This window comes from Schistocerca serialis, chromosome 4 (genome assembly GCF_023864345.2).
Source record: "Schistocerca serialis cubense isolate TAMUIC-IGC-003099 chromosome 4, iqSchSeri2.2, whole genome shotgun sequence".
Taxonomy (NCBI): domain Eukaryota; kingdom Metazoa; phylum Arthropoda; class Insecta; order Orthoptera; family Acrididae; genus Schistocerca; species Schistocerca serialis.
In genome coordinates this window covers 195,365,925-195,390,208 of record NC_064641.1, presented here as the reverse complement: position 1 = coordinate 195,390,208, position 24,284 = coordinate 195,365,925, and the positions used below count along the sequence as shown (strand labels likewise).

General features: G+C 44.3%; 1 protein-coding gene across 2 annotated transcripts in view; it reads left to right on the top strand.

Moving 5' to 3' along the window:
- LOC126475299 (peptidyl-prolyl cis-trans isomerase E) overlaps positions 1-24,284 on the top strand; it is a 79,416-nt gene that overhangs the window by 31,230 nt on the left and 23,902 nt on the right. For both annotated transcript variants that reach the window (XM_050103063.1, XM_050103062.1), the window contains exon 2: positions 15,109-15,278. In XM_050103063.1, the coding sequence (XP_049959020.1) occupies positions 15,109-15,278 (170 nt within the window). The remainder of the gene's footprint in view (positions 1-15,108; positions 15,279-24,284) is intronic.

Sequence of the window (24,284 nt, the reverse complement as noted above, 5' to 3'; positions counted from 1 at the left end):
AGCGGGGTAGGGGTGGGGGAGGGTGTAGTGCTGCTTTTGGAATCATGCAGGGGTCAGGGTAGGGTAAGTCAGATGGATGGTTTGGGGAGAGCACAAGTAGCACTACACCCACCCCCACCCCTACCCTACTATCTCTCTCCCTCCCCACCCCAGCCTCTTCCTTACCCCACCACCCAGATTGCTTCTTGTCTGAAACCCACATGTATAGCAGTTTTGTTGTGGTACCTGGCAGCAACGCAACATCTCCTCTATACGGTGTGTAGCAATCTATCCTTTTCATAGTGTTGTCATTATTCCATCCTGGTTTTCCATGTTTGATAATGTCTGACTGTCGTATACACTCATCACAGAGGTTGGCCCATTAGAGAGTTCAGTTATAGGGAAATTAGGTTTCCCAAGTTGTGGGTTGACCAGTGCTGCCAGTCCTCATTTACTGTAAGCTCTGTGAGTGTTTCATCAACCACTGTGCAGTCCAGGGTGGAACATTGCGTTTTTCTGAGAGCAGGGATCTTGCCTTAAGTGCTCAGGTTGGAAGAATTCTAAAAACCTATAAAAGTTCCCTCGATGTCGAGGTGTGCTCTGGTTTGATGGGTTGTATGGCTGTTGGGGCAAAACAGTCTCTAGTGGACTGCCTCTGGGTTTCAGGGGCACCCCAGTTTAGTGAGACTTACTCAGGAAAGCAGAACTTATTTGGTTGAACATCTGTTTTGGCTCAACTCACAGTGTAAAGGGAGTACTAACACCCAGTCAGCACTGAGAGCTCTGGTGGAGAGCCCTGAGAAAACAAATTGTAGGAATTGTAGTGAAGGAAGTTTTAGTAGGAGGGGCTCATTTGAAATGCTCTTCCATTTCTTTATTCACAATGATTTATACGTAACAGCGGGATCATTGAAAGAAATCAAATGGCTTTGAAGCAATGCTCTGCTGGCCAAGACAGCCACATAACATGAAGTGTCTGAACTTTCAGGGTCAAAAAAAATAAGTGACTGCCATATAGTAACTGAAATCTGTAACACCTGTAATTCCAATAATATAATGGAAATTGACCTCCAAGAATTAGGAGAAGAATGGCCAAATCTGGGCTTCACAGAGATAAAGAACAATATGAAGGAAGTAAATAACTAACTAGGAAGAAACTGTGGTTTGTATTTTAATATTCAGCTTCCTTGTATTACCATAGTACTTCTTAGTTAGGTGTATCACCTTCATTGTTAGACCATGTGTATCAAACCCTATGGAATTTTTTAAATCCCTGAAGTTTGCCCCCCACCCCCACCCCTGCGGGTCCAGGGGTTAGAACAGGCCTAAGGTATTCCTGCCTGTCGTAAGAGGGGACTAAAAGGAGTCTCACACTTTTTGGCCCCATGAGTTCAGATCCCATTCTATGGTTTGGCCTGCCACTTTCAAAATTCTACAGAATTGTGGGCCATATGGGAAGGACGCCTTATGTGGTGCATGCCGGCCGAAGTGGCCGAGCGTTTCTAGGCACTACAGTCTGGAACCGCGCGGCCGCTACGGTCGCAGGTTCGAATCCTGCCTCGGGCATGGATGTGTGTGATGTCCTTAGGTTAGTTATGTTTAAGTAGTTCTAAGTTCTAGGGGACTGATGACCTCAGTAGTTAAGTCCCATAGTGCTCAGAGCCATTTGAACCATTTTTTATGTGGTGCATGAGTTATCCACAGTGCCCTCAGATTCGATCTCCTGAATCTCTTGTCGTGGCTTTGCATCTACACCTGTGATTCAACTATTTGGGCGAGGACACTCTCCGGGGTATGTTATCTTCTTCCGCTGTCTCCTGTCCTCTTTTGCCTCCATGACAATATTGGATTTCTCTGCACCCAATATGCAGCATGGTAGCCAGTCTGTTGTGGTGGGGCCATTATGTACCCATTTGGTGGTAGCCCCCTGACAAGACAGGGATCGCACTGCTGATGCCTGAGCTGTAAACCCCCCACGTATGCCAAAGAGTAGATGCCTGTCTTCCTGGAGCATCAGGACTCCTGGCAACGGCCATCATGCCAGTTGGTCTTTGCTGTGTCTGGGTGGCACCCCTGGGGAGAGCCCCTGATCGGAGTGGGTGGCATCAGAGCGGATGACCTGCAATGAAGCAGACTGTATCATCTCTTGCTGGTGACCATACGGCACCAGCAGTCTCTAAGAAGGCAAGATTGAATACATTGCTGACAGGTATGACCCTAAATAGTTTCCCTCCCTCGCTACACCATGGGAGGAACGTAGGGCAACAGAACAGAGAGAGCTGTATTCGCATCAGTTTTTAATATGTAGCAGAATTGATGGGCACTCCTTTTAACTAGTAAGCCTCAGTTTTTCATTGAACAGCTTGAGGATAAGTTTGGAGAAGTGACAGTGCTGTCCAAGATTCGAAACAGCGCAGTCTTGATTCAGACAGCAACCCTGGCCCAATCTTGAGCATTACTCGCCTGTGACCAGCTGGGTGATATTCCTGTTTCTGTCATTCCCCGTAAAAGCCTCAACATGGTCTAGGGGATCATTTTCCATCGCGATCTCCTCTTGCAGTCTGACAGTGAGCTCCGCACCAGTTTAGAATGGCGGGCTGTTCATTTCATCTGGTGCATTTACAGGGGACCGAAAGACAACAGGGTTGCTACCGGTGCCTTCATCTTGGCCTTTGAGGGTGATTCATTGCCTGAAAAGGACAAGGTGATGGTTTACCGTTGTGACGTTAAACCATACGTCCCTCCCGCTATGCGGTGCTTTAAGTGCTGGAAGTTCGGGCACATTTCTCACTGCACTTGCGGCACCACATATCGAGACTGCGGACGTCCACTGCACCCAGATACTCCATGTGCACCTCCTCCCACTTGCATCAACTGTGGGCAGCACCACTCCCCCCTTGCTTGCCAGACCGCCCAGTACTCCAAAAGGATTGGAAAATACTGTGGTACAAGACCTTGGACCGATTGGCTTACACAGATGTTAAATGTAAATTTGAAAGACTACACCCCATTCGGTTGACGTCGACATATGCTGCAGTTACGTCACCGTTCCTGTCCCAAGTGCCAGTGGTTCCTCACTCTATGCCATGAACAGTGGGCTCTCAGGGCCACCAGAATACATCTGCCCCCTTGGTGGTAGAGGGCAAATCTTCCTCCATTGCTCCCAAAGCACCTACTTGGGAGCAAGATCCCCCTCCCAAACACAAGGGACATGGGTCCCCTGCCCCCTGACAGAGAAGTAACGGCATTGCCGGCTCCTCTCGTGCGGAAGGGGTCCCTTGGGGCCCTCTCTCCCAAGGTCTCCACTAACGCCATGGCAGACACTTGCCAGTGGCTCAAGGAGCCTAAAGCTGCTGGGACGAAGAGCTTCACGGTCTTCCTCCGTGCCTGAAGCTACTTCGGAGAAATCTCCCCAACAAGCCCCTAAAGAGAAATGAGAGAGCAAGCAACTGAGAAGTAGTCTGCTAAGAAACAGGACCCTCTGGTGGCCCCAACACCACCACTCGCTATCAGTTCTGCATCTGAGGATGTGTGGAGATCTCAGCATCCCCTGAGGACCTGGATCTCACTGATGCCTCATCCACAACAGGAATGGATACAAATATTGAATCGGCGCCAGCAGGTGACCCTGAGGCATAACCTGCCTCCTTGCGTACTTCATACCTTCCTAGCCTCACAATAATGTCATTCTCCAGTGGAATTGCGGCGGTTTTTTCCACCACCTAGCTGAACTATGGCAACTGTTAAATTTTTACACCTGCTAACTGCATTGCCCTCCAGGAAACCTAGTTCCCGGCAATGCGAACTCCTGCCCTTTGCGGCTGCAGGGGATATTACAATAACGTAGCTAGTATAATAATGTGTCAGGTGGAGTTCATGTCTATGTCCTGAAATCCGTATGCATTGAACCTGTACCCCCTCAAACCCCTCTTGAAGCTGTGGCTGTCAGGATAAGGATGACACAGGATCTAACAGTCTGCAACGTATATCTTCCTCCAGATGGCCCAGTACCCCTGAACGCATTGGCTACACTGATTGATCAACTCCCTAAACCTTTCCTACTTTTGGGAGATTTTAACGCTCATAACCCCTAGTGGGGTGGCACCGTGCTTACTGGCCAAGGCAGAGATGTCGAAAATTTACTGTCACAACTCGACCTGTGCCTGCCTCTTAAATGCAGGTGCTCCCACACATTTCATTATGGCACGTGGCACATATTTGGTCATTGATCTCTTGGTTTGCAGTCTTGGCCTTCTCCTATCTATCCACTGGAGAGCATCTGACATCTTGTGTGGTAGTGATCACTTCCCCGTCTTCCTGTCACTGCCCCAGGGTCAGGCCCACTGACGCCTACCCATATGGGCTTTAAACAAGGCAGTTGGGTAGCCTTCACCTCTGCTGTCACTGTTGAATCTCTCCCACATGGTAACATCGATGTGGTGGTTGAGCACATAACTGCAACGTTTCTGCAGCGGAAAACACAATCCCTTGTTCTTTATGGTACCCTGGTGAATGACAGTCCATTGGTGTTCGCCTGAAGTTGCTGAGGCAATTAAGGAATGTAAGCAAGCTCTACAGCAGTATAAGTGGCACCCTTCCCCGGGAGCACCTCATCGCCTTTAAACGGCTCTGTGCCTGCGTTCACCAACTTATAAAATGACGGAAACAGGAGTGTTGGGAGAGAAACATCTCGACCATGGGGTACCGTACTTCACCTTCCCAAGGCTGGGCAAAAATCGAACGAGTTTTTGGGTACCAGTCCCTAACAGGTGTTCCCGATGTTAACATCAATGGCGTGTTATCTACCGACGCAAATGCGATTGCCGAGCACTTTGTTGAGCACTATGCTCGTGCCTCTGCATCAGAGAATTAACCCCCAGCCTTTCGCACTCTCAGACGGCGGATGGCAGGGAAAATCCTCTTGTTCACTACACACCACAGTGAACCCTATAACGCCCCATTCACAGAGTGGGAGCTCCTCAGTGCCCTTGCACATTGCCCCTACACAGCTCCTGGGTCAGATCGGATCCACAGTCAGATGATTAAACATCTCTCAACTGACTACAAGCGACATTCCTCGTCATCTTCAACCAGATCTGGAGTGATGGTGTCTTTCTATCTCACTGGCGGGAGAGCACCATCATACCAGCACTCAAACCCAGCAAAAACCCGCTTGATGTGGATAGCTATCAACCCATCAGCCTTACCAACATTCTTTGTAAGCTGCTGGAACGTATGGTGTGTCATCGGTTGGGTTGGGTCCTGGAGCCACGTGGCCTACTGGCTCCGTGCCAGGGTGGTTTCTGCCTGGGTCGCTCTAACCACTGATAATCTTATGTCCCTTGAGTCTGCCATCTGAACAGCCTTTTCCAGACGCCAACACCTTGTTGCCGTCTTTTTTGATTTACAAAAAGTGTGTGCACCAACTGGCGACATCATATCCTTTTCACATTATATGGGTCGGGTCTGTGAGGCCCACTCCTGATTTTTAGCCAAAATTTCCTGTTGCTTCATACTTTCATGTCCAAGTTAGTGCCTCCCAAAGTTCCTCCCATATCCAGGAGAATGGGGTCCCACAGGGCTCTGTATTGAAGTGTATCTCTATTTTTAGCGGCAATTAATAGTCTAGCAGCAGCTGTAGGGCCGTCTCTGTATGCAGACAACTTCAGCATTTCGTATAGCTCCACCAGTACTGGTGTTGCTGAGTGGCGTCTACAAGGCGCAGTCATGGGTGCTAGCCCAAGGCTTCCAGTTTTCAGCCTTAAAGTCATGTGTTATGCACTTCTGTTGGCATCGTACCGATCACCTGGATCCAGAACTTTACCTTGCTGATGATCCCCTCACTGTAGTGAAGACATATCGATTTTTAGGACTAGTTTTCAATGCCCAATTGTCTTGGCTTCCTCACCTATGTCAGCTCAAGTGCTGGCAGCACCTCAATGCCCTCTGCTGACTGAGCAACACCAAGTCAGGTGCAGATCACTCTATGCTGCTGCAGCTCTACAGAGCCCTTGTTCAATCCCACATTGACTATGGGAGTCTGGTTTATGGTTGGGCGGCACCCTCAGTATTGCGTTTACTCGACTCAGTGCATCACTGTGGCGTTCGACTAGCGTCGGGAGCTTTTAGGACGAGTCCGGTGACCAGCGTCCTGGCAGAGGCTGGAGTCCCTCCATTGCAGGTCAGGCACGCGCAACTGCTCACCAGTTATGTTGCACGCATTTGTAGTTCTCCTGCGCATCCGAATTACCGTCTCCTTTTCCCATCCACGGCGGTTCATCTCCCGCATCAGTGGCCCAGGTCAGGGCTTACAATTGCAGTTTGCATCCAATCTCTTCTGTCTGAAGTGGAGTCCTTTCCTTTACCACCTATACTTGAAGTCCATTTGCGTACACCTCCATGGTGTACACCTAGGCTGCGGCTTCTCTTGACCTTTCACATGGCCGAAAGGACATGTACCAAGGACATGAAGTGGTTTACACTGCCGGCTAGATGGCTGATGGTTGCGTCCGCTTCGCGTATGTCCATGGAGGACACATTGAGCAACATTTCTTGCCCGATGGATTTAGTGTTTTCACTGCCGAGCTGGTGGCTTTATCTCGTGTTCCTGACCACGTCCGTTCATGCCCTGGGGAGTCATTTCTTCTGAGCACTGACTCCTTGAGCAGCCTACAAGCTATCGACCAGTGCTACCCTCTTCATCCTTTGGTAGGACCATCCAGGAGTCCATCTATGCCCTGGAACGGTCCTTTCGTTCAGTGGCATTAGTCTGGACCCCAGGTCACGTTGGAATCTCGGGCAACAAGCTTGCTGGCAGGTTGGCCAAACAGGCTACGATGAAACCGCTTATGGAGATCGACATTCCAATAACTGATCTGCGTTCATTTTTACGCCGCCAGGTTTTTTGGTTATGGGAGATGGAATGGTGTAGTCTCAGTACAAACAACAAACTGCGTGCCATTAAGGAGACTATGACTGTGGCAGTCTTCCATGCGGGCTTCTCGCAGGGACTCTGTGGTTCTCTGCCGGCTCCGCATTGGCCACACTCGGGCAACCCACGGCTGCTTCCTGCGCCGTAAAGACCCGTCTCATTGTTGATGCAGCACCTGGTTGACAGTGGCCCTTATTCTGATGCACTTTCCTACTTTGTCTTCGGTTACCAGACTCGTTGCTAATTTTATCTGACAACGCTTCATCAGCTGATTTAGTTTTACGTTTTATTCGTGAAGGTGGGTTTTATCATTTGATCTAAGCTGTAGCACATGTACTTTGTCCCTCTGTGTCCTCCACCCTAGTGGTTTTAGCGTGGAGGTTTTAATGTGTTGTAGAGTGGCTGGCTTCTCCCTTTTATTCTCATGGTCAGCCAGCCATGGTAATCTGTTTAGTTGTTTTAATCTCTTCTACCTGTTTCTTGTGTTACCGTGGTTTTCTTGTCCCATTTTGTCCATTTAAGTGTTTGTTGCTCTTCCTTCGTTCTTGTGGTTTTTCCTTTCTCTCCGTTTTCTGTTGTCAGTCTTGCTTGTTTTATTCTCACTCTTGTGGCATTGTTTTATTCGGAACAAGGGACCAATGACCTAGCAGTTTGATCCCTTCCCCCTTCCTTTAAACCAACCAACCAACCAAAGGTTTGGAAGCTATGTGTGAGGCACATGAAGGAAATGGACTATGTTCATACCTACCAAAATGTATTAATTGTTCATCACCATGTCAGAAAGATAAAGAAAAAGGAAGCCCTCACTGATCCACAGCTCCTATAATTCAATGGAGGTTGAAAGGACTGAGAACTTACATCATGGAGTTGAAACTACTGGCACAGCAAAAACCACTGTGTCTTTGTAGAAAATGCATTTGAAAATGTCTGATGTCATTGTGCTAAGAGCTTACTCTCTTCACAGTATTATTGATCTTAGTGATGAAAGACTTACAGGGGATGGGGGCATTATTCCTTAGTAATACAGGCAACATATCATCTGCCCCACTTACGTCCAGTTTGCAGGAAATACTTCTCGCCATCTGCGCATCACTAAAAACCGCTGTATGCACAGTATTTTCTGTATGCACTCAATAAAAAGGCTTTCATAACCCTAATTAGACAACCTTCCTGGCCATTCCAAAATTTTTGAGGATTTTAACGCACCTCATGTGCTATGGAATTTCAGGAGCACCTTGCCCCGAGGATTGAGTCATTCAGAATCTCATTGTATCAGGAGATATCTGTCTTTTAAAAACAGGTTTGGCAACACATTTCAGCTCTGCCACAAGGTGATTCTGAGCCATCAGCCTTATCTTCTACAGATTAGAAAGTTGGCACTGATCTCCACTCAGTGACAATTTCCCCATCTGGATTTACTTTCCAGATAGAAGAGAACTCTAAAGGAAGCTACCAAAATGGGTCCTCAGGATACTATGTAACAAGTAATGAGACTTAAACAAAGAGATAGCGTACAGGATTGGGTGAATCACATTGCTGCATGCCATTCGTCATTTTGCGTGCGATAGCAGTTATAGTTGCTGGCTGGCAGTGTTTGGGTCACTGGCTCTATTCTCTCCTTCTGTAATTTTTTATTATTTAAGGTTTTGGAGTTGTGTATGAAATATTGAAATTTACTGCAGCATGCTGTATATGTATAAATAGGAGCATTCTCTGCTCTGACACCACCTGCAGGTCCCGGGGTTAGAATAGGCCCAAGATACTCCTGCCTGTCATAAGAGCTGAATAAAAGGAGTCTTACACCTTTTGGCCTTTATGTGATGGTCCCCTGTAGGGTTTGACCTCCATTTTTCAAAATTTTCCCAAAGAGCAAGCCAATTGGGGAAGGCCACCTTACATGGTGCGTCGTGCATTGAGATCTTTAGCCAACTTTCTCATTGCAGTCCCACTCATCCTCCATCTCTTGAGCGAGGACACCTTCCTGGGTGCGTTTTTCTCCTCTCAATATGCAGTGTCGTTTTCTGTGCCGATGATGACCATGGAATTCCTTGCATCTCATATCCAGCACAGTAGCCAGTCCGTTGTGGTGGGGCTGCAATGTACCCTTTTGGTTGTAGCCCCCTGACTACACAAGGATCACTGCTGATGTCTGCGCCATTAACTCCCCATGTATGCCAAGGAGTAGATGCCCGTCGCCCTAGGGCTCAGTACTCCCAGCAATGACCATCCTGCTGCTGGGTGGCACCTGTGGGGAGTGCCACTGGTTGGAGTGGGTGGCATCAGGGTGGATGATGCGTGATGAAGTGTACCATGTCATCAGTTGCTGATGATCAAATGCCAGCAGTCTGTAAGCTTCCCAGGTCTCAGTACAATGCAAGAAAGTGTGATCCTAAATCGTTCCCCTCCCTGGCCACACCATGGGAGGAACGCCAGGCTAAGGATGGCAGCAAACATTATTCTCCCTTGTACCTCGTATGTATGAGAGTTGATGGGGACTCCTTTGTCTCGATGAAGCCTCAGTTTTTGTAGAGCATTTAGAGGACAAGTTTGGGGAGAGGGAGGACTTGTCCAAAATACAGTCAGGGTGAATCTGGATGAAAACGGCATCCTCTTCCCAGTCACGGGCATTACTTGCTTGTGACAAGCTGGGGGATGTTTCCGTTACCATCACGCCTCATAAGGGCTTAAATATGGCCCAGGGTATTATATTCCATACTGACCTCCTTTTTCAGTCTGATGATGAGTTGCGCACCAACTTAGAGTGACGACGAGTCCATTTCATCCAGTACGTCCATCGGAGTCCGAGGGATAATCAGGTTGCCACCAGTACCATCATCTTGGCTTTCGAGGGTGACACATACTCGAGAAGACAAGGTGATGGTCTACCGCTGTGATGTCAACCATATATCCCTCCCCCAATACGATGCTTTAAATGCTGGAAGTTCGGCCATGTGTCTTCCCGCTGTACTTCCAACATCGCATGTTGAGATTGTGGTCATCCATCCCATCCCAATACTCCATGTGCCCGGCCTCCCATCTGTGTCAACTGTGGAGTGCATCATTCCCCTTGTTCAACAGACTGCAGGATTTTACAGTGAGAAAGGAAAATCATGGCATGGACTGACTGACCTATACTGAGGCCAAGAGGAAATTTGAGTGCTTACATCCTGAGGCTATGACCTCCTGTTATGCTGCCACTACGAGAACAGTTCCACGAGTTCCAGTTGGCTCTCAGAGCCAGAAGACAACACCTGTCCCCTTGATGGTGGGGGACACTTCCCTCCCTGTTGCTCCCACACCACCTACCTTGGGAGCATTGTCCCCCCAATCATGTGGGACAAATATGTTGGCCAGCATATTTGCCGCTGCCGACCGAGGACTTCAGTTAAGTAGTTTTAATTCGTCATGGTACCACGGTACAATAGGTTTTAATTTTAATGTTGACTGTGGCTTACTATGGCATGTTATAGTAATTTTATGCTTCTGAAGAAGGCTAGATTAATTTAGCCAAAACCTGGTAAAGACCAGAAAATTTGTGCAACTGAGGCTGATTCATCAACATATTAGTCTAATACAGTTGCTGACGGGGCTGCAATATGCTAATAGTTCTTAGAAATTGCAGTTGACGATACACATTTGGATGTCTTTTGTGGGGATGCACACAGTCAAACGAAACAATAGATCAAAATGTTTCATATACTATTACAAGCATCTGTCCTGTTCCTCATTGCTTTCATTAGTGTCCTTGGAAAACATTAGGAACAGGACATACATTCATTTTATGTTTTTTGTTCAGAATCACTAATACTATCATCCCTCAAAGCATATACCTTTCCTCCTGATTCACCCTGTGTATTCCAGTCTTCATTTAGGATTTCATTATTGCTTACTTCCAGTATCAATGAACTTTCTGTTCATAATACTATCTGGGTATTATTACCTTTGATAAGGGAAACTATTTAACTGTCGAACCCTACCAGGATGAAGTCTGTTGATCATTCATACCAATCTCTTCAAGATGAACTGGCATTGAGCAATATTTAGTCAGGAACCCTGGAATAATACCATAATTGTCAGATGACATCCAAGGTTCTCAGAAACACATATACAACTTGTTGCCTTGCAAGTTCCATGGGTGTCATGTAGAATAATAGACATTTGGAAAATGTTGAACAACATGCTGGTATATTTCCATCATAAATGCCACAAAGGCCCATTTGTACTGACTGCCCGCCATGTCATCCTCAGCCACAGATGTCCCCGCCATGTCATCCTCAGCCACAGATGTCACTGTATGTGGATAGGGAGGGGCATGTGGTCAGCACACCATTCTCCTGTCCGTATGCCAGTTTATGAGACCAGAGCTGCTACTTCTTAATGAAGTAGCTCATCAATTTGCCTCCACAAGGGCTGAGTGTAGCCCATTTGTCAGTAGCACTCACTGAGCGAGGTGGCGCAGTCGTTAGCACACTGGACTCGCATTCGGGAGGACGACGGTTCAATCCCGTCTCCGGCCATCCTGATTTAGGTTTTCCGTGATTTCCCTAAATCGTTTCAGGCAAATGCCGGGATGGTTCCTTTGAAAGGGCACGGCCGATTTCCTTCCCAATCCTTCCCTAACCCGAGCTTGCGCTCCGTCTCTAATGACTTCATTGTTGACGGGACGTTAAACACTAACCACCACCACCTGTAGCACTCAGTAGACTGGATGGTTACCCATGCAAGTGCTAGCCCAGCCCTACAGCATTTAACTCCCGTGATCTGACGGAAACCGGTGTTACCCCTGCGGTAAGGCCATTGGCACATTCTACACTAATGAAGAGAAGGATGAAGATCGTTTGATGACTATTACAGTACTAAACATCAGGCAGCAGGGCCAGTCTGTTCATGTCAAGCAATGGTAGACAATTACTCCAGCAGAATGAAGCCCATTGCTGTATCCAAGTCTAGTTCACTGTCCAGCATGCCACAGTCATTCCCACAGTCTCCATCTAAACAATGGATAATTTAGATGGAAGTGGAAAAGATGTGTTAGACAACATTATACAGCTATCAGAAAGTTCATGGTCCTCCCCAATGTTGCCTGCGAAGAAGAGAGATGGCTCATAGCATTTTTTTGTTGATTTCCAATTGCTGAACAAAATCACAAATAAGATATGTATCCATTGTGACAAATGGATGACACCTTGGAATGTATGAAGGTATAGAAAATTACTTCTCCGCTATGGATATTCACACTAGCTACGGACTGATCAATTTTGACAGGGTCGACATGAAAAAGGCTGCTTCTGTAACACCTGATGGCCTCTTTGAGTGCAAAGTTATGATGCTTGGCCTGCACAAAACTTCAGCTACCTCTGAAAGCATAATGGAAAACGTGATTCGACATCGTGAATGGATTATATGTCTTCATTATCTGGATGGATGACACTGTTGTTTTATTGAAGACTTTTTATTAAAATTGTAACCACTGGTCAACTGTGCTAAAGTGTTTCCATGGTGCAAATCTATGACTGGATTTGAGAAATGCGTCTTAATCAGCCAAGAAATAAAAATCTTCGGGCACCTGCAGTAGTTAGTGGAAGCGTAGTCTGACCTGATTCTGAAAATGTAAGAGCCATAACAGATTTTCCAATGTTTCATCACATATGTGATGTGAGAGGCTTCCCAGGAATCTTCTCCTACTACAGATGCTTCATAATAGTTTTCAGTTCCAAGGCACAGCTACTGTAAGGTCTTTTCAGGGAGATGCCAAATGTTCTTGGGCCCACGATCAGGGAACATCTTTTTGTGATCGTAAAGCGGCACTGACATCTTCATTAGTCCTAGCATTTTTGATGAGAATCCTGAGACAGAACTATAGTCTGATGGTAATTATTACTGGAGGGGTGCAGTTCTAATGTAAATCTAGGAGGGCACTTAAAAAGTGATTGCTTAAGCCTCCAGAGTATGTTCCAAGTTCTGACTATATTTATATGGCTGTTGTGACTGACAAACATTTTTTATGCTGGCTGACAAGCCCAAAGGATCTCTCAGGACCCTTTGCAAACTGGGCACCAAAAGTTCAGGAATATGGCATCAAAGTAGTTTACAAAAGTGAACACAAACACAAATTACAGACTACCATTGATAGAATCGATTGGAAGAATATTATTGCAGATCTGGCAGTATGCCAGACATTGCTGCACAAATGAGCATTGGTAGTTGAACAAAGGAAAGGTCCAACATTGCAGAAGAGCATGGAAGACTTAATGAAGGAAAAACATTTCCATTGAGAATTCAGACTAACAGATGGGCCGTAAGAAATATTGAGCCAATGGGAAGTAAATTGTTGTTTGTCTCGTAACTCTTCTACAGCTAGTCAAACTAATGTATTTTCACTTTTGTATTTTCATGGGATTTTAACATCAGGATCTCTGGGATTTAAAAAGACCCTTGATAAAATCAGAAACAGGTATCACTGGCCAGGTTTGTGCTTATCTGTCAGATATTTTGTAGGACATTATAGAGAATGCCAACAATGGGAGCATGTGCCTCACTTACCCCAGAACATCTGGTACTAATTTGTCCTGCACTAACTTAATCAGATTGAAATTGACTTCTTGCGGAGATTTTGCAGTTCAGTAAAAAGGAATAAATGGATAATATTTTGGACTGAGTATCTAACTTGCTATGCTGTCAGCTGGCCGGTGTGGCCGAGCGGTTCTAGGTGCTTCAGTCTGGAACATCGCGACTGCTACGGTCACAGGTTCGAATCCTGCCTCGGGCATGGATGTGTGTAATGTCCTTAGGTTAGTTAGGTTTAAGTAGCTCTAAGTTCTAGGGGACTGATGACCTCAGATGTTAAGTCCCATAGTGCTCAGAGCCATTTGCTATGCTGTCGTTATGGATGCACCGATTGCTGAAGTTCCAGGAATCACCAGGTTTACTCCAGAAGACATAATTTTGAAGCATGTAACTCCAGGTGCAGTGAGTTATGACTATGGGAAAGTATTTTAGTCAACGCTAGTGACAAAAGTAATTAAAAGTTGCAAATCGTGCACAGGATGATAACTGCTTGCCATCTGCAGATGAAGGCATCACCAAATAATTTAATAAAATGACAGATATGCTCTCAGTGTATGTGGACATCAAACAGAGAGACTAGGATACAGCACTGCTTGTCATGACATTCACATGCAACACAAGAAAATAAAACACTGCAGTTTCATGCATTTTTTTCTAGATACATAGTTGAGAGCTGAAACAAAAATGGATACTTTGTTTGTGTTTCAACCCAATACATTTGAATATTATTGGATTAAACAACTGAACAACCCAAATGAAGATGCAAGACAGTTGGCATGCATGTGGGCCTTGGATGCAACAAGCTAAGGACTGTGGATGTTATAACGCCCATAACCAATCTTTAAGCTACAACCCAGATGAAGTAGTGTGGATTTTTACACCTGTGCAGATGGTCAGGCTATCAGAAAAGTTATTAAAGTGCCACTTGAGTATAGGAGGCAAGAGATGTTGTCCAGTCCCTTTGCATGAAGCTCTATCGAACCCTTGAGGCCCAGTCTGACAATAAAGGTTTGCAAAACATCATGAAGCCTGCCCAATGATCATGATGGTTCAGTGGAGGCAATTCCATTTGAATGTTGCAATGACCGTGAGAATATGATAACACAATTGGAACATGGGGATCCACCATCATTGTCATATGAAAGCCAGGAAGCTGTTGTCCACTTCAAAACACCAAGTTGCTGTAATGAGAGGAAGTGAAGCAATGCCAATTGATGTATACCTTCTGCTGTGGAGTAGTGGTTACATAGCTGTCTGACTGGCAATGAGTAGGTCGCTATTTTGATTCCGTCCTCCTGCAATTATTTATCATTTAAGTTTTGTAATTTGTGGTTGGCTTTGGGATTTGCTTATTCTTGAAATACTGGAATGTACCACATCTGTGTGTACTTTGTCTGTACTCAATAAATGTATTTTCATTGTAAACAGTTCTTGTTGATAACCGTGGTCTTGTAACTGATAATTGATTGTGGATTCTACATGTCAATGATAATTGTGATATGAGACACGTATTGGTGAAATACATACACTAGATGATGTCTATGAACAAGAATTTTAATTCTTCTCCAAAAATTTTTGTGTTATTCTAGTATAACGTCATTAATTTATGATTTATGTATTTGCTTTTATAGGTGGTTTGGCAGAAGAAGTTGATGAGAAAGTTCTGCATGCAGCATTCATTCCATTTGGTGATATAGTTGACATTCAGATACCTCTTGATTATGAAACTGAAAAACATAGAGGTTTTGCATTTGTTGAATTTGAGGCAGCCGAAGATGCAGCAGCTGCTATTGATAACATGGTAGGTTACTTTAACTCTGAATGGAAATGAAAAGCAGGAGCAGTGGATGCATTCCTAAAGGTCCTTAAAAATAAGTCACTGCTGGCCAATAACATGTCTCTATTCAGTAGCTACACTGAAGCACCAAAGAAACTAGTATAATCTTTTGTATTCAAATACAGAGACATGTAAACAGGCAGAATATGATGCTGCAGTTGGCAATGCCTTTATAAGACAACAAGTGTCTGGTGCAATTGTTAGATCAGTTACTGCTGCTACAGTAGCAGGTTATCGAGATTTAAGTGAGTTTGAACGTAGTGTTATAGTTGGCGCACAAGTGATGGGACACAGCATCTCCGAGGTAGCAGTGAACTGAGGATTTTCCCATGTGATCATTCCATGAGCGTATTGTATCAGGAATCCGGTGAAACATAAACTCTCCAACAATGCTGTGGCCGGACTTAAGAGAGTTGTTCAATGTGACAGAGGTGCATTCCTTCCACAAATTGCTACAGTTCTCAATGCTGGGTCATCAACAAATGTCAGCGTGCAAACCATTCAGCAAAACATCATTGGTATGGGGTTTCAGAGCTGAAGGCCCACTCATGTACCCTTGATGACTGCATGACACGAAGCTTTATGCCTCACCTGGGTCCCTATTCTGTATTGTTCAAACCGATTGGTGCAGTAGGTTAGCCTCGGTAGTGATGTCATTTCCAGTTCTTTATCCGAAGTTACTATTCTGTAAGCTTCTGAGACCTGTTATCGATCGGTCCTCCAGCCAATTTTTTGACAACTGTACTGAGAGGTTTTTGATTTCAGTATGGCCCTTTCATTCGATTCAATGTGATTTATTTACACCTAGAATTTGTTATTTTAAAAATATTTGGTGTCGGATTTAGTGATTATGTTACCGAAGAATCACCAGGACGTGTCCGGGTGGAAAGTGAGTTCATAATAGACTATTTTCCTTTGTTAGAAATATGGTTTGTATTGATACTGTGAATGATTATAACATAAGAAAAACAGTTTGTCAATATTCTCACAAAATACCTGTTATTTTTACGTAGTTAAGAGTTTGAAAAAAATCATTAAGTTTCTGCTTACATGTATCACACGAATGTTAGCTGAAATTACTAGTGACTTCGTGTACTTTTTCCCGCAAATGGTTTGCTTATTAATTATTGAAACACGTTTAAAACTTTGAAGTAACAATGTAAAGGAATTTTGTGAAGCCTGATAGGCGAAACCTTCCAATATTTCATGCACGTATGGCTTAAGCGCGCATCATTTGGCAACGAAGTCAGCCTGCATTTCTCTTGAATGGAATTGTGTGTTAAAGCACTACATGTAAGCGAGGGCTGCTAGCATAGTGGGTAAGGCAACAAACTGCCATGTCAAAGGTCGTAGGTTCATATACCTCTGGATACTGAAATTTTTTCCCCTCTTCGTGTTTGTAACACGTTCTTAGACTTCATTAATCATCAATCTTAAGAATTTTTCTGATATATTCATTGTTATTTATATGTAAGAGTATGCTTTCTCAGTATCTTCAATTTCATGACTTCCATTTGTTCAAGAAATTGAAGATGACATTGCTGTACGTGAAAGAACTGACAGTGACATAATACTTTTTCATGTCAGAAATAATTCACCATTATTTTCTGAATACATAGCAATTTCCGAGTGTGTGGTCAGACAGGAATCTAAGAGCATAACTTAAATTACTGTGAATGAAACTAGCAGCAATCGTCTTTATACTTTAGCTTGTCAGAAGTATTTATCTGTGATCAAATCCTTAACAACGGTAGACAGAGATGAAAAATTCCTCCCACAATATTTTTAGACTGTACCACCACAAGTGAAACATTTTGATTCATCAAATGCGTGTTATAAAACTTGAGCGAAATTCTATAGTTGCACTCGCCACACGCCCTCGAAAAGGCGTTTTTTAATTTTGTTTTTATGAACCAAATTGTTGATGTATCATATAGGGAAGTAGGCTACATCATCATTTGGATCTCTAGGAGCGAGTTACAACCACATTCTATGCACATTCTTATTCTTTGACACTCTCTTAAACAATTTTCAGGTTCGTGGATATGTGTTCCGTCTATGCAACTAATTGAAGGCAGTTCGTTTACTGCCATACGAATTTCGCTTCTTTTATTTGCGAAGCATCTTCTCGAATAAAACAAGCGAAACGTATATGGCAATAAACAAACTGCCTTCAATTAGTTGCATAAACGTGCGTTAACAGAACATACCTCCAAGAATTTTGGAGCAACTAAGGAACGACAGAAAACAGAAAAAAATGATGAATTTTTTGGGTATTTCCATACCTGTATTTGTACACTGTGGTACTACACTCCATTCCTAACTTATATTCCGAAACGCAAAATTCAAAACAAGATGTTGATGTGAATGAGGATAAAATGACATAGTGTGACATTTATGACAGTTTCCACACCACAGTCAATATTCTATCATTATCATGCATTCATGGAAGCACATGGTCAGCAAAATTTGAACAGTATTACGTACTCCAACCACATTTTTTGGTACTGTGAAGAATAGCGTGCCTTTGTTGGCTACTAGCGGCTTTGGGTTCGTGCCGCTGTGGCGCTGCAGTGCGCCTACGTGAATCTGAGGCAGATTGTTTGGTGCAAGGAGAACAGACAACAGCGTTTCGGTTTGCTAGGACCATTCGGCATCATGTCTGAAATGCTTACAGAATAACGTTGGGGCTCTCCTTCGAAAATGAGACCGTTCGTGCGCTCGTGTACCGAACCAATTGGTAAAATGGCGGAAAGATACAGAATATGTCTCCTAGACTCTTCAACACTGACATTGGACCATTGATGATGGGAAACATGTTGCCTGGTCAGACAAGTCTCGTTTTAAGTTGTATTGAACAGATGGGCTTGTATGAGTATGGAGACAATCTCATGAATCCATGACCCGTGCATGTCAGCAGGGGAATGTTGAAGCTGGTGGAGGCTCTGTAATGGTGTGGGATGTGTGCAATTGGTGTGATACGGGGCCACCAGATTCCACAGACATGAACATTATTGAGCGTATCTGGGAAGCCTTGCTATGTGCTGCTCAGAAGAGATCTCCACCTTCTTATGCGCTAATGGATTTATGGACAGCCCTGCAGGATTCATGGTCCAATTCCCTCCAGTATTACTTCAGACATTAGTCGAGTGCATGCCATGTCGTATTGTGGCACTTCTGCATTCTCAAGGGGGCCTTACACGATATTAGGCATGTGTACCAGTTTCTTTGGCTCTTCATGTATAACAGCGATCATACACCTGAGGTGAATATGGAAATGGGAAAAAGGGTGGTGTGTGTGAGAATCATTTCAACTGAGGTTGAAAGTTTCCAGAAACGAGGAAGACCTTTGGTAGCATCAGCAACACTGCTAGAGAAACTCATCCCAAAGACCCTGAACAATCAGCATACAGGGCGAAGGAAAAAATTCTGCACTTGGATGTCAGCCCGTGAATCCTGATCCAGTTTCTCTATTGAAATCAACAATGTAGGAAAAGATATATTGCTACTTACCATAATGATGACATGTTAAGTTGCAGATAGGCAGAATTAAGACACTTGCATGTAAGCATTCGGCTACAGCCTTCATCAGAAAAAGAGAAACACATATTATTCATTCACACAAGCAAGCACACCTCATGCACACGTGACTGCCAACTCCAGCATTTCGGGGCCAGAATCAAGTATCACTTGGGATGGAAGCAGCGATCTGGAGGGCACAGGGAAGGAGAAGGGATGGCAGTGTATGGGTGGGGGGAGAGGAGAGCTGTCTGATAGAGTGTGCAGAGTGTAGAATGCCAACAGGCGCACTGTCAGGAGGTTGTGGGGCAGGGCGGTGGGGAAAATGGACTGAAAAAGGAGGGGAGCAGGGAATGATGGGTGAGTGCATTGGCCGAGGGCAGCAGACAAAAAGGGTGAGAGATGAGCATGAGGAGGACTTGATAGGACAGAGGGGTCAGAAACTTGGGTGGAGGGTGTGGGGACAGTATGTTACCATAGGTTGCAGCCAGGATAATTATGGGTAATGTGTTGTAAGGGTAATTCCTATCACAGTTCAGAAAAGCTGGTGGCGGAAGGGAGAATCCAGATAGCTCGGGTAGTGAAGCAGCCATTGAAATCAAGCATGTTAATTCAGCTACATGTTGTGCCACAGGATGGTCTACTTTGCTCTTGGCCATAGTTTGGCAGTAGCTGTTCATCCTGGTCAACAGCCGGTTGGTAATCAGACCAATATAAAAAGCTGTGCAATGATTGCAGCAGAGCTGCTAAATGACATACCTGCATTCACAGGTGGCCTGGTCCCTGATGGAGTAAGATAAACTTTTGACTGGACCGGTACGGGAAGTGCTGGGTGGGTGGATTGGGTAAGTCTAGCATCTGAGCCTTCCACAGGGATATGACCTTTGTGGCAAGCAGTCAGAATTGGTAGTGGTGTAGGGATGACTAGGACGTTATGGAGGTAGCTAAGTCGAAGCCCTGGCGAAGCATGTGGTTCAAATATTCCAGGACAGGGTGGTATTGAGTGATGAAGGGGGCACTCTTTTGTGGCTGATTCTTGGGGCTGGTGGAAGAGTTGGGGTTTTGAGGGGAAGTTGCGTAGGAAATTTGTTAGTGGACAAGGTCTGGGGGATAGCGCCTGTCTGTGAAGGCCTTAGTGAGACCCTCAGCATACTGGGCAAGGAAGTTCTTGTTGCTGCAGATATGCTGTCCCTGGGTGGCAAGGCTGTATGGTAGGGATTTATTGATGTGAAAGGGATGACACCTGTCGGTATGTAGGTATTGTTGGTGTTTGGTGGGTTTAATGTGGACAATAGTGCAGATTGAGCCATCAATGAGGAGGAAGGCAGCATGCTGGGTTGAGGAGGACCAGGTGAAGTGAATGAGAGAGAAGGTGTTGAGGTTGTGAATGTAGGGTATGAATGTCTTGACTCTGAGTCCAGATCATGACATCAATGAACCTGAACCAGACAAGGGTTTTGGGAGGCTAGGAATATCTCCTCTAGATTATCCATAAACAGGTTGGTGTAGCAGGGTGCCTTGCAGGTGCCTATGGCTGTGTTGCAGATTTGTTTGCATACCTTTCCTTGAAAGGAGAAGTAGTTGTGGGTTAGGATAAATTGATAAAGTGTATGAGGAATGAGGTAGTGAGTTTGGGTCTGGACATTGGGAAAGCTAGTGTTCAGTAGTGGTAAGACCATCTAGAAAAATCAGATTGGGTGAATTTTGAAAATACATGTATGAAAATGAAGAGCTGGCAACATTGTTCATCATGCAGCACATCGGAATGTGCAGAGGAATGTATCACCTCACAATACCACACCAGCCATTGTAGCTCATTGAGTAGACGACTGGGATAGCAGACCCGTGTTCACCATGTAGCTATGGTTTGAATCCTTGTCAGGTTCCTTTTTTTATTTTTTTAGATGTCCCTTCCCTAGTTTTCCTCATTTGTAAGCAGGACGTCATTTTGTCACATGCCAGTAGCCTGTCACATGACAGTGGGATCCTTTAAACTGCATGCATGTCTCTGCTTACCATGCAATGCACAACCATTAACTGGTCCTGTCTAGTTATTGTAGGGCAGGTTCCCGATGGAGTACAAAAAAGACGAATATATCAATATGCTTTTAGTGCTGGGTGCATTCATTAACCAAGCTGCTGCTGCTGCTGCTGCTCGTGCGCATGCTGCACGGTACCATCAAAGCCACCATCCTGATAAGATTGTTTTCTGTCACCTGGAGCAATGACTTCGGGAATCCAAGGACTAAACGCATGCCACAAATAGAGAATGTGATTCTTGAAACTGTTCACCAATCACCTCATTAAAGCACCTGTGACACTGCAAGGCAGTTCAGATATTTCAAAAACTGGTTGTTGAAGTGTTGTACTATGAAGAACTGCATCCTTATCCTTTCACATTCTCTCACACCTGCTGCCAGAAGAGTGCATTAGATGCGTATAGTTTTGTAAATGGCTTTTGCACCAAGTTGAAGATAACAAATATTTTATAAAAAGCGTGATATGGACTGATGAACCTAGCTTCACTCGTGAAGGTATTTTCAACCACCACATCAGTTACTGGTTTGAACACAACCTACATGTCACCTGTTGTAAATGTGGCACACTTTGGCAAAAACCCTTTGGCTGGAATCATGAGAGGAGTGCTTTTAGGCCCTTACCTATTGCCTGACAAGTTGAATGTGCACCTGTATCATATGTTTCGTTGTAATACTTTGCCTTCCTTGTTCTAAAACATTCCACCTGGTGTTCAGCGACAGCTTTGGGTTCTGCTTGATGGTGCACCGACATACTTTGGAATGAATGTGCATAACTATTTAAATGAAGCATTCCCCGGGAAATGGATTGGTCCAATGTTCTGGGCTCCAAATTCCCTGGATCTTAATCCACTAGATTTTTGAGTTGAGACACTTGAAAGGAACAGGTTTATAGTACATCCACCCATGGATGTACACAACCTGATAGCTCACATATCTCTTTACCAATGGCGGATGCAGGTGTGTTGTGTAGTGTCCAGCAAAGTATGATCCAGCAAGTGGCAAAGTGTTTGCAAATGCATGGTGGTAACTTTGAACATTTTCTCTAATGTGAATGTTGCTCTTACCTGTACATATTAGCTTTGCAAAGATAAGCCTGGACATCAAAAGTACAGAACGCAATTATTGTGCATATCATAATGTGAAATCTAGTGTAACACAGCTATTGTCTTTCTTGTACCTCATTGGATACAGATGATGATACTGTATCCACGATTATTTTGTATCGCCTTTATTCGTATAAACGAGGAAACCAAGTGGTCATTTACATCTGTAAGAAGTTCATGTTGTGTCTTCATGTTTAAATAAAGGTAACAGGAACAGAAATAAATATACAAGAAACTGCATTTGGGAGGTGTAAATTGGATATAATTTGATGCTTTAACTGGGAAAAAAATAAACAAATGGTGTGACTAAGACTGGAACACCTGGAAGTCTGCATATCTGTTTCCCATGGCATTACCTCATCTCAGTGAGCTAATGGGACAGCTCCAGGTGCAGAGTTCATGTTACTTGTTGTTGGCCAAGCTGCACACAGTTGCAGTATTGTCAGAGTCTCTTTTTCCTAAATTGAATTTCTGTTAAACCTATTGACAGGACTAGGTTTTGCTAGGTGTACCCTTTGTTATGAATTGGGGTAAGGAATTGTATGCCAACTGCCAAGTGCATCAGTTTTATTTCACCCTGTATAAGCACGTAGTGCACAGGACCAAGTTAGTCGTGGCCAGACCAGTCACAGTTGGGGCCAGTACCAGGAAGAAGAAGAAGAAGAAGAAGAAGAAGAAGTACTACTACCGCAGCCTAGTCTCATAGTCACTAGAATGACACTTCAGTGCTGCTGCAATGAAAACTATGAGAAGATTGGACCCATTCAAGGGGGAATGCCACTGAATTTTCAATAAGTATCCAGCAATAGTTACTATCTTCAGTTTTCTATGTTACTAAAGAATAAGTCTGTAGAATTTGTCACTGCAATAGCAACAAGTAGTAGTTGATATTTTCTTTTTGTAGCTCTCTTGCACTTGTCTCCCAGTCAGAATAAGGTGTCTTAATTGCATAAGTCGCAGGGAGTCATAATTAGTGTTTTCTGTATTTCAGAATATAGACAGGATTGAGTGCTGTCTCCGACTTGTCTCCTGTTGTGGTTAGTGTGATTTATTGTGCATAGTTGGTACAGGTTGCAAGCAGAGCACTTGTCTCTGATAGTGAAAGGTAGAATTCAGGAACTAGTAGTTGGTGGAAAGGCCTACCACATAGTGAGGTAGGGTGAAATTGTTGATGTAAAGATGTACAGCCACTGGAAGGTGCCTCTCCAAGTAAGACTAAATTATTGGGAACTGAAGTTTCCTTCAGTCATATCATTAAAGGTTTGTACCCTTATTCATTTCCTATGAAGCAACAGCTCATCCAAAGTTGGGTGATAGGACCAGTGCTGGGATGTGACACTGCTCTGTAAATGGCAGGCTGTGGACAGAATTATAGAATGAAAGTATCTTGATGTCTGGTGGTAATGTTTGGCTAACCTGCATTGCTGCATCTCAGTTAATTGACCTGAAGCTGGCAAATGTATCGAGAGATCATCAATAGTTTAGTAGTCCCACCAGACAACAGTATGTAAAAATATATTATCATTGTGTGTGACTGCTAGGACCTCCAACCAGTACACTGCCACTGCTAACTCTCAGGTATGCGAGCTGTGGCTTTGTACATAGTGAGCCAGCTGCATGGCCCGATAATAGGCTGCCCACCACCTGATAAAAGCCATTTCTGTCTTTACTTGTGCCCACATTGTACAACACTGATTTCAGTGTGTCTGTTGTAGTGGATTGTGCTATTCTCTAGACCTGGTTTGCTCTTTAGACTTTGTCTGTATCTTCTAACATTAGGCTTGTGCTAAGGCTCGGATTGTGATAGGGTTTCTTCTCACGATTTTTCTTCCTTAACACCTTATTACCATATCCATTTCCAGGGTGTTATTTTATGTGGTTTTGTTGTGTTGCATTTGGAAATAAATGCTGAGAGCTGTCTACAAACATGACGTAGAGATATTTGTGAGATTGAACATCTGCACTTGTATTTTGAACTACGTACTGTGCTAAGACATGTGAGATAGCACTGGAATTGTATTAAGTGAACATTCACTTGGGATGCATGGAAGACATTCAGCAATTGCTGTACAACAGCAGCAACAGTAGCACCAGCAGTGACACCATCAACAGCAGCTGTCAGCATTAGTACTAAGCTTCTGGAACTCAATCACAATATGATCGATACTTCATTTCCAGACAGGTCAGATCAGTGACCCACAGTGACAGTGTGCATGTTTGCTGTCAATAAATTTTCATTTGTTCCATTTAGTACAGAAATTAGATTATTAACAGAGCCATTCATCCTCCCATTGGGAAGACCATACAGA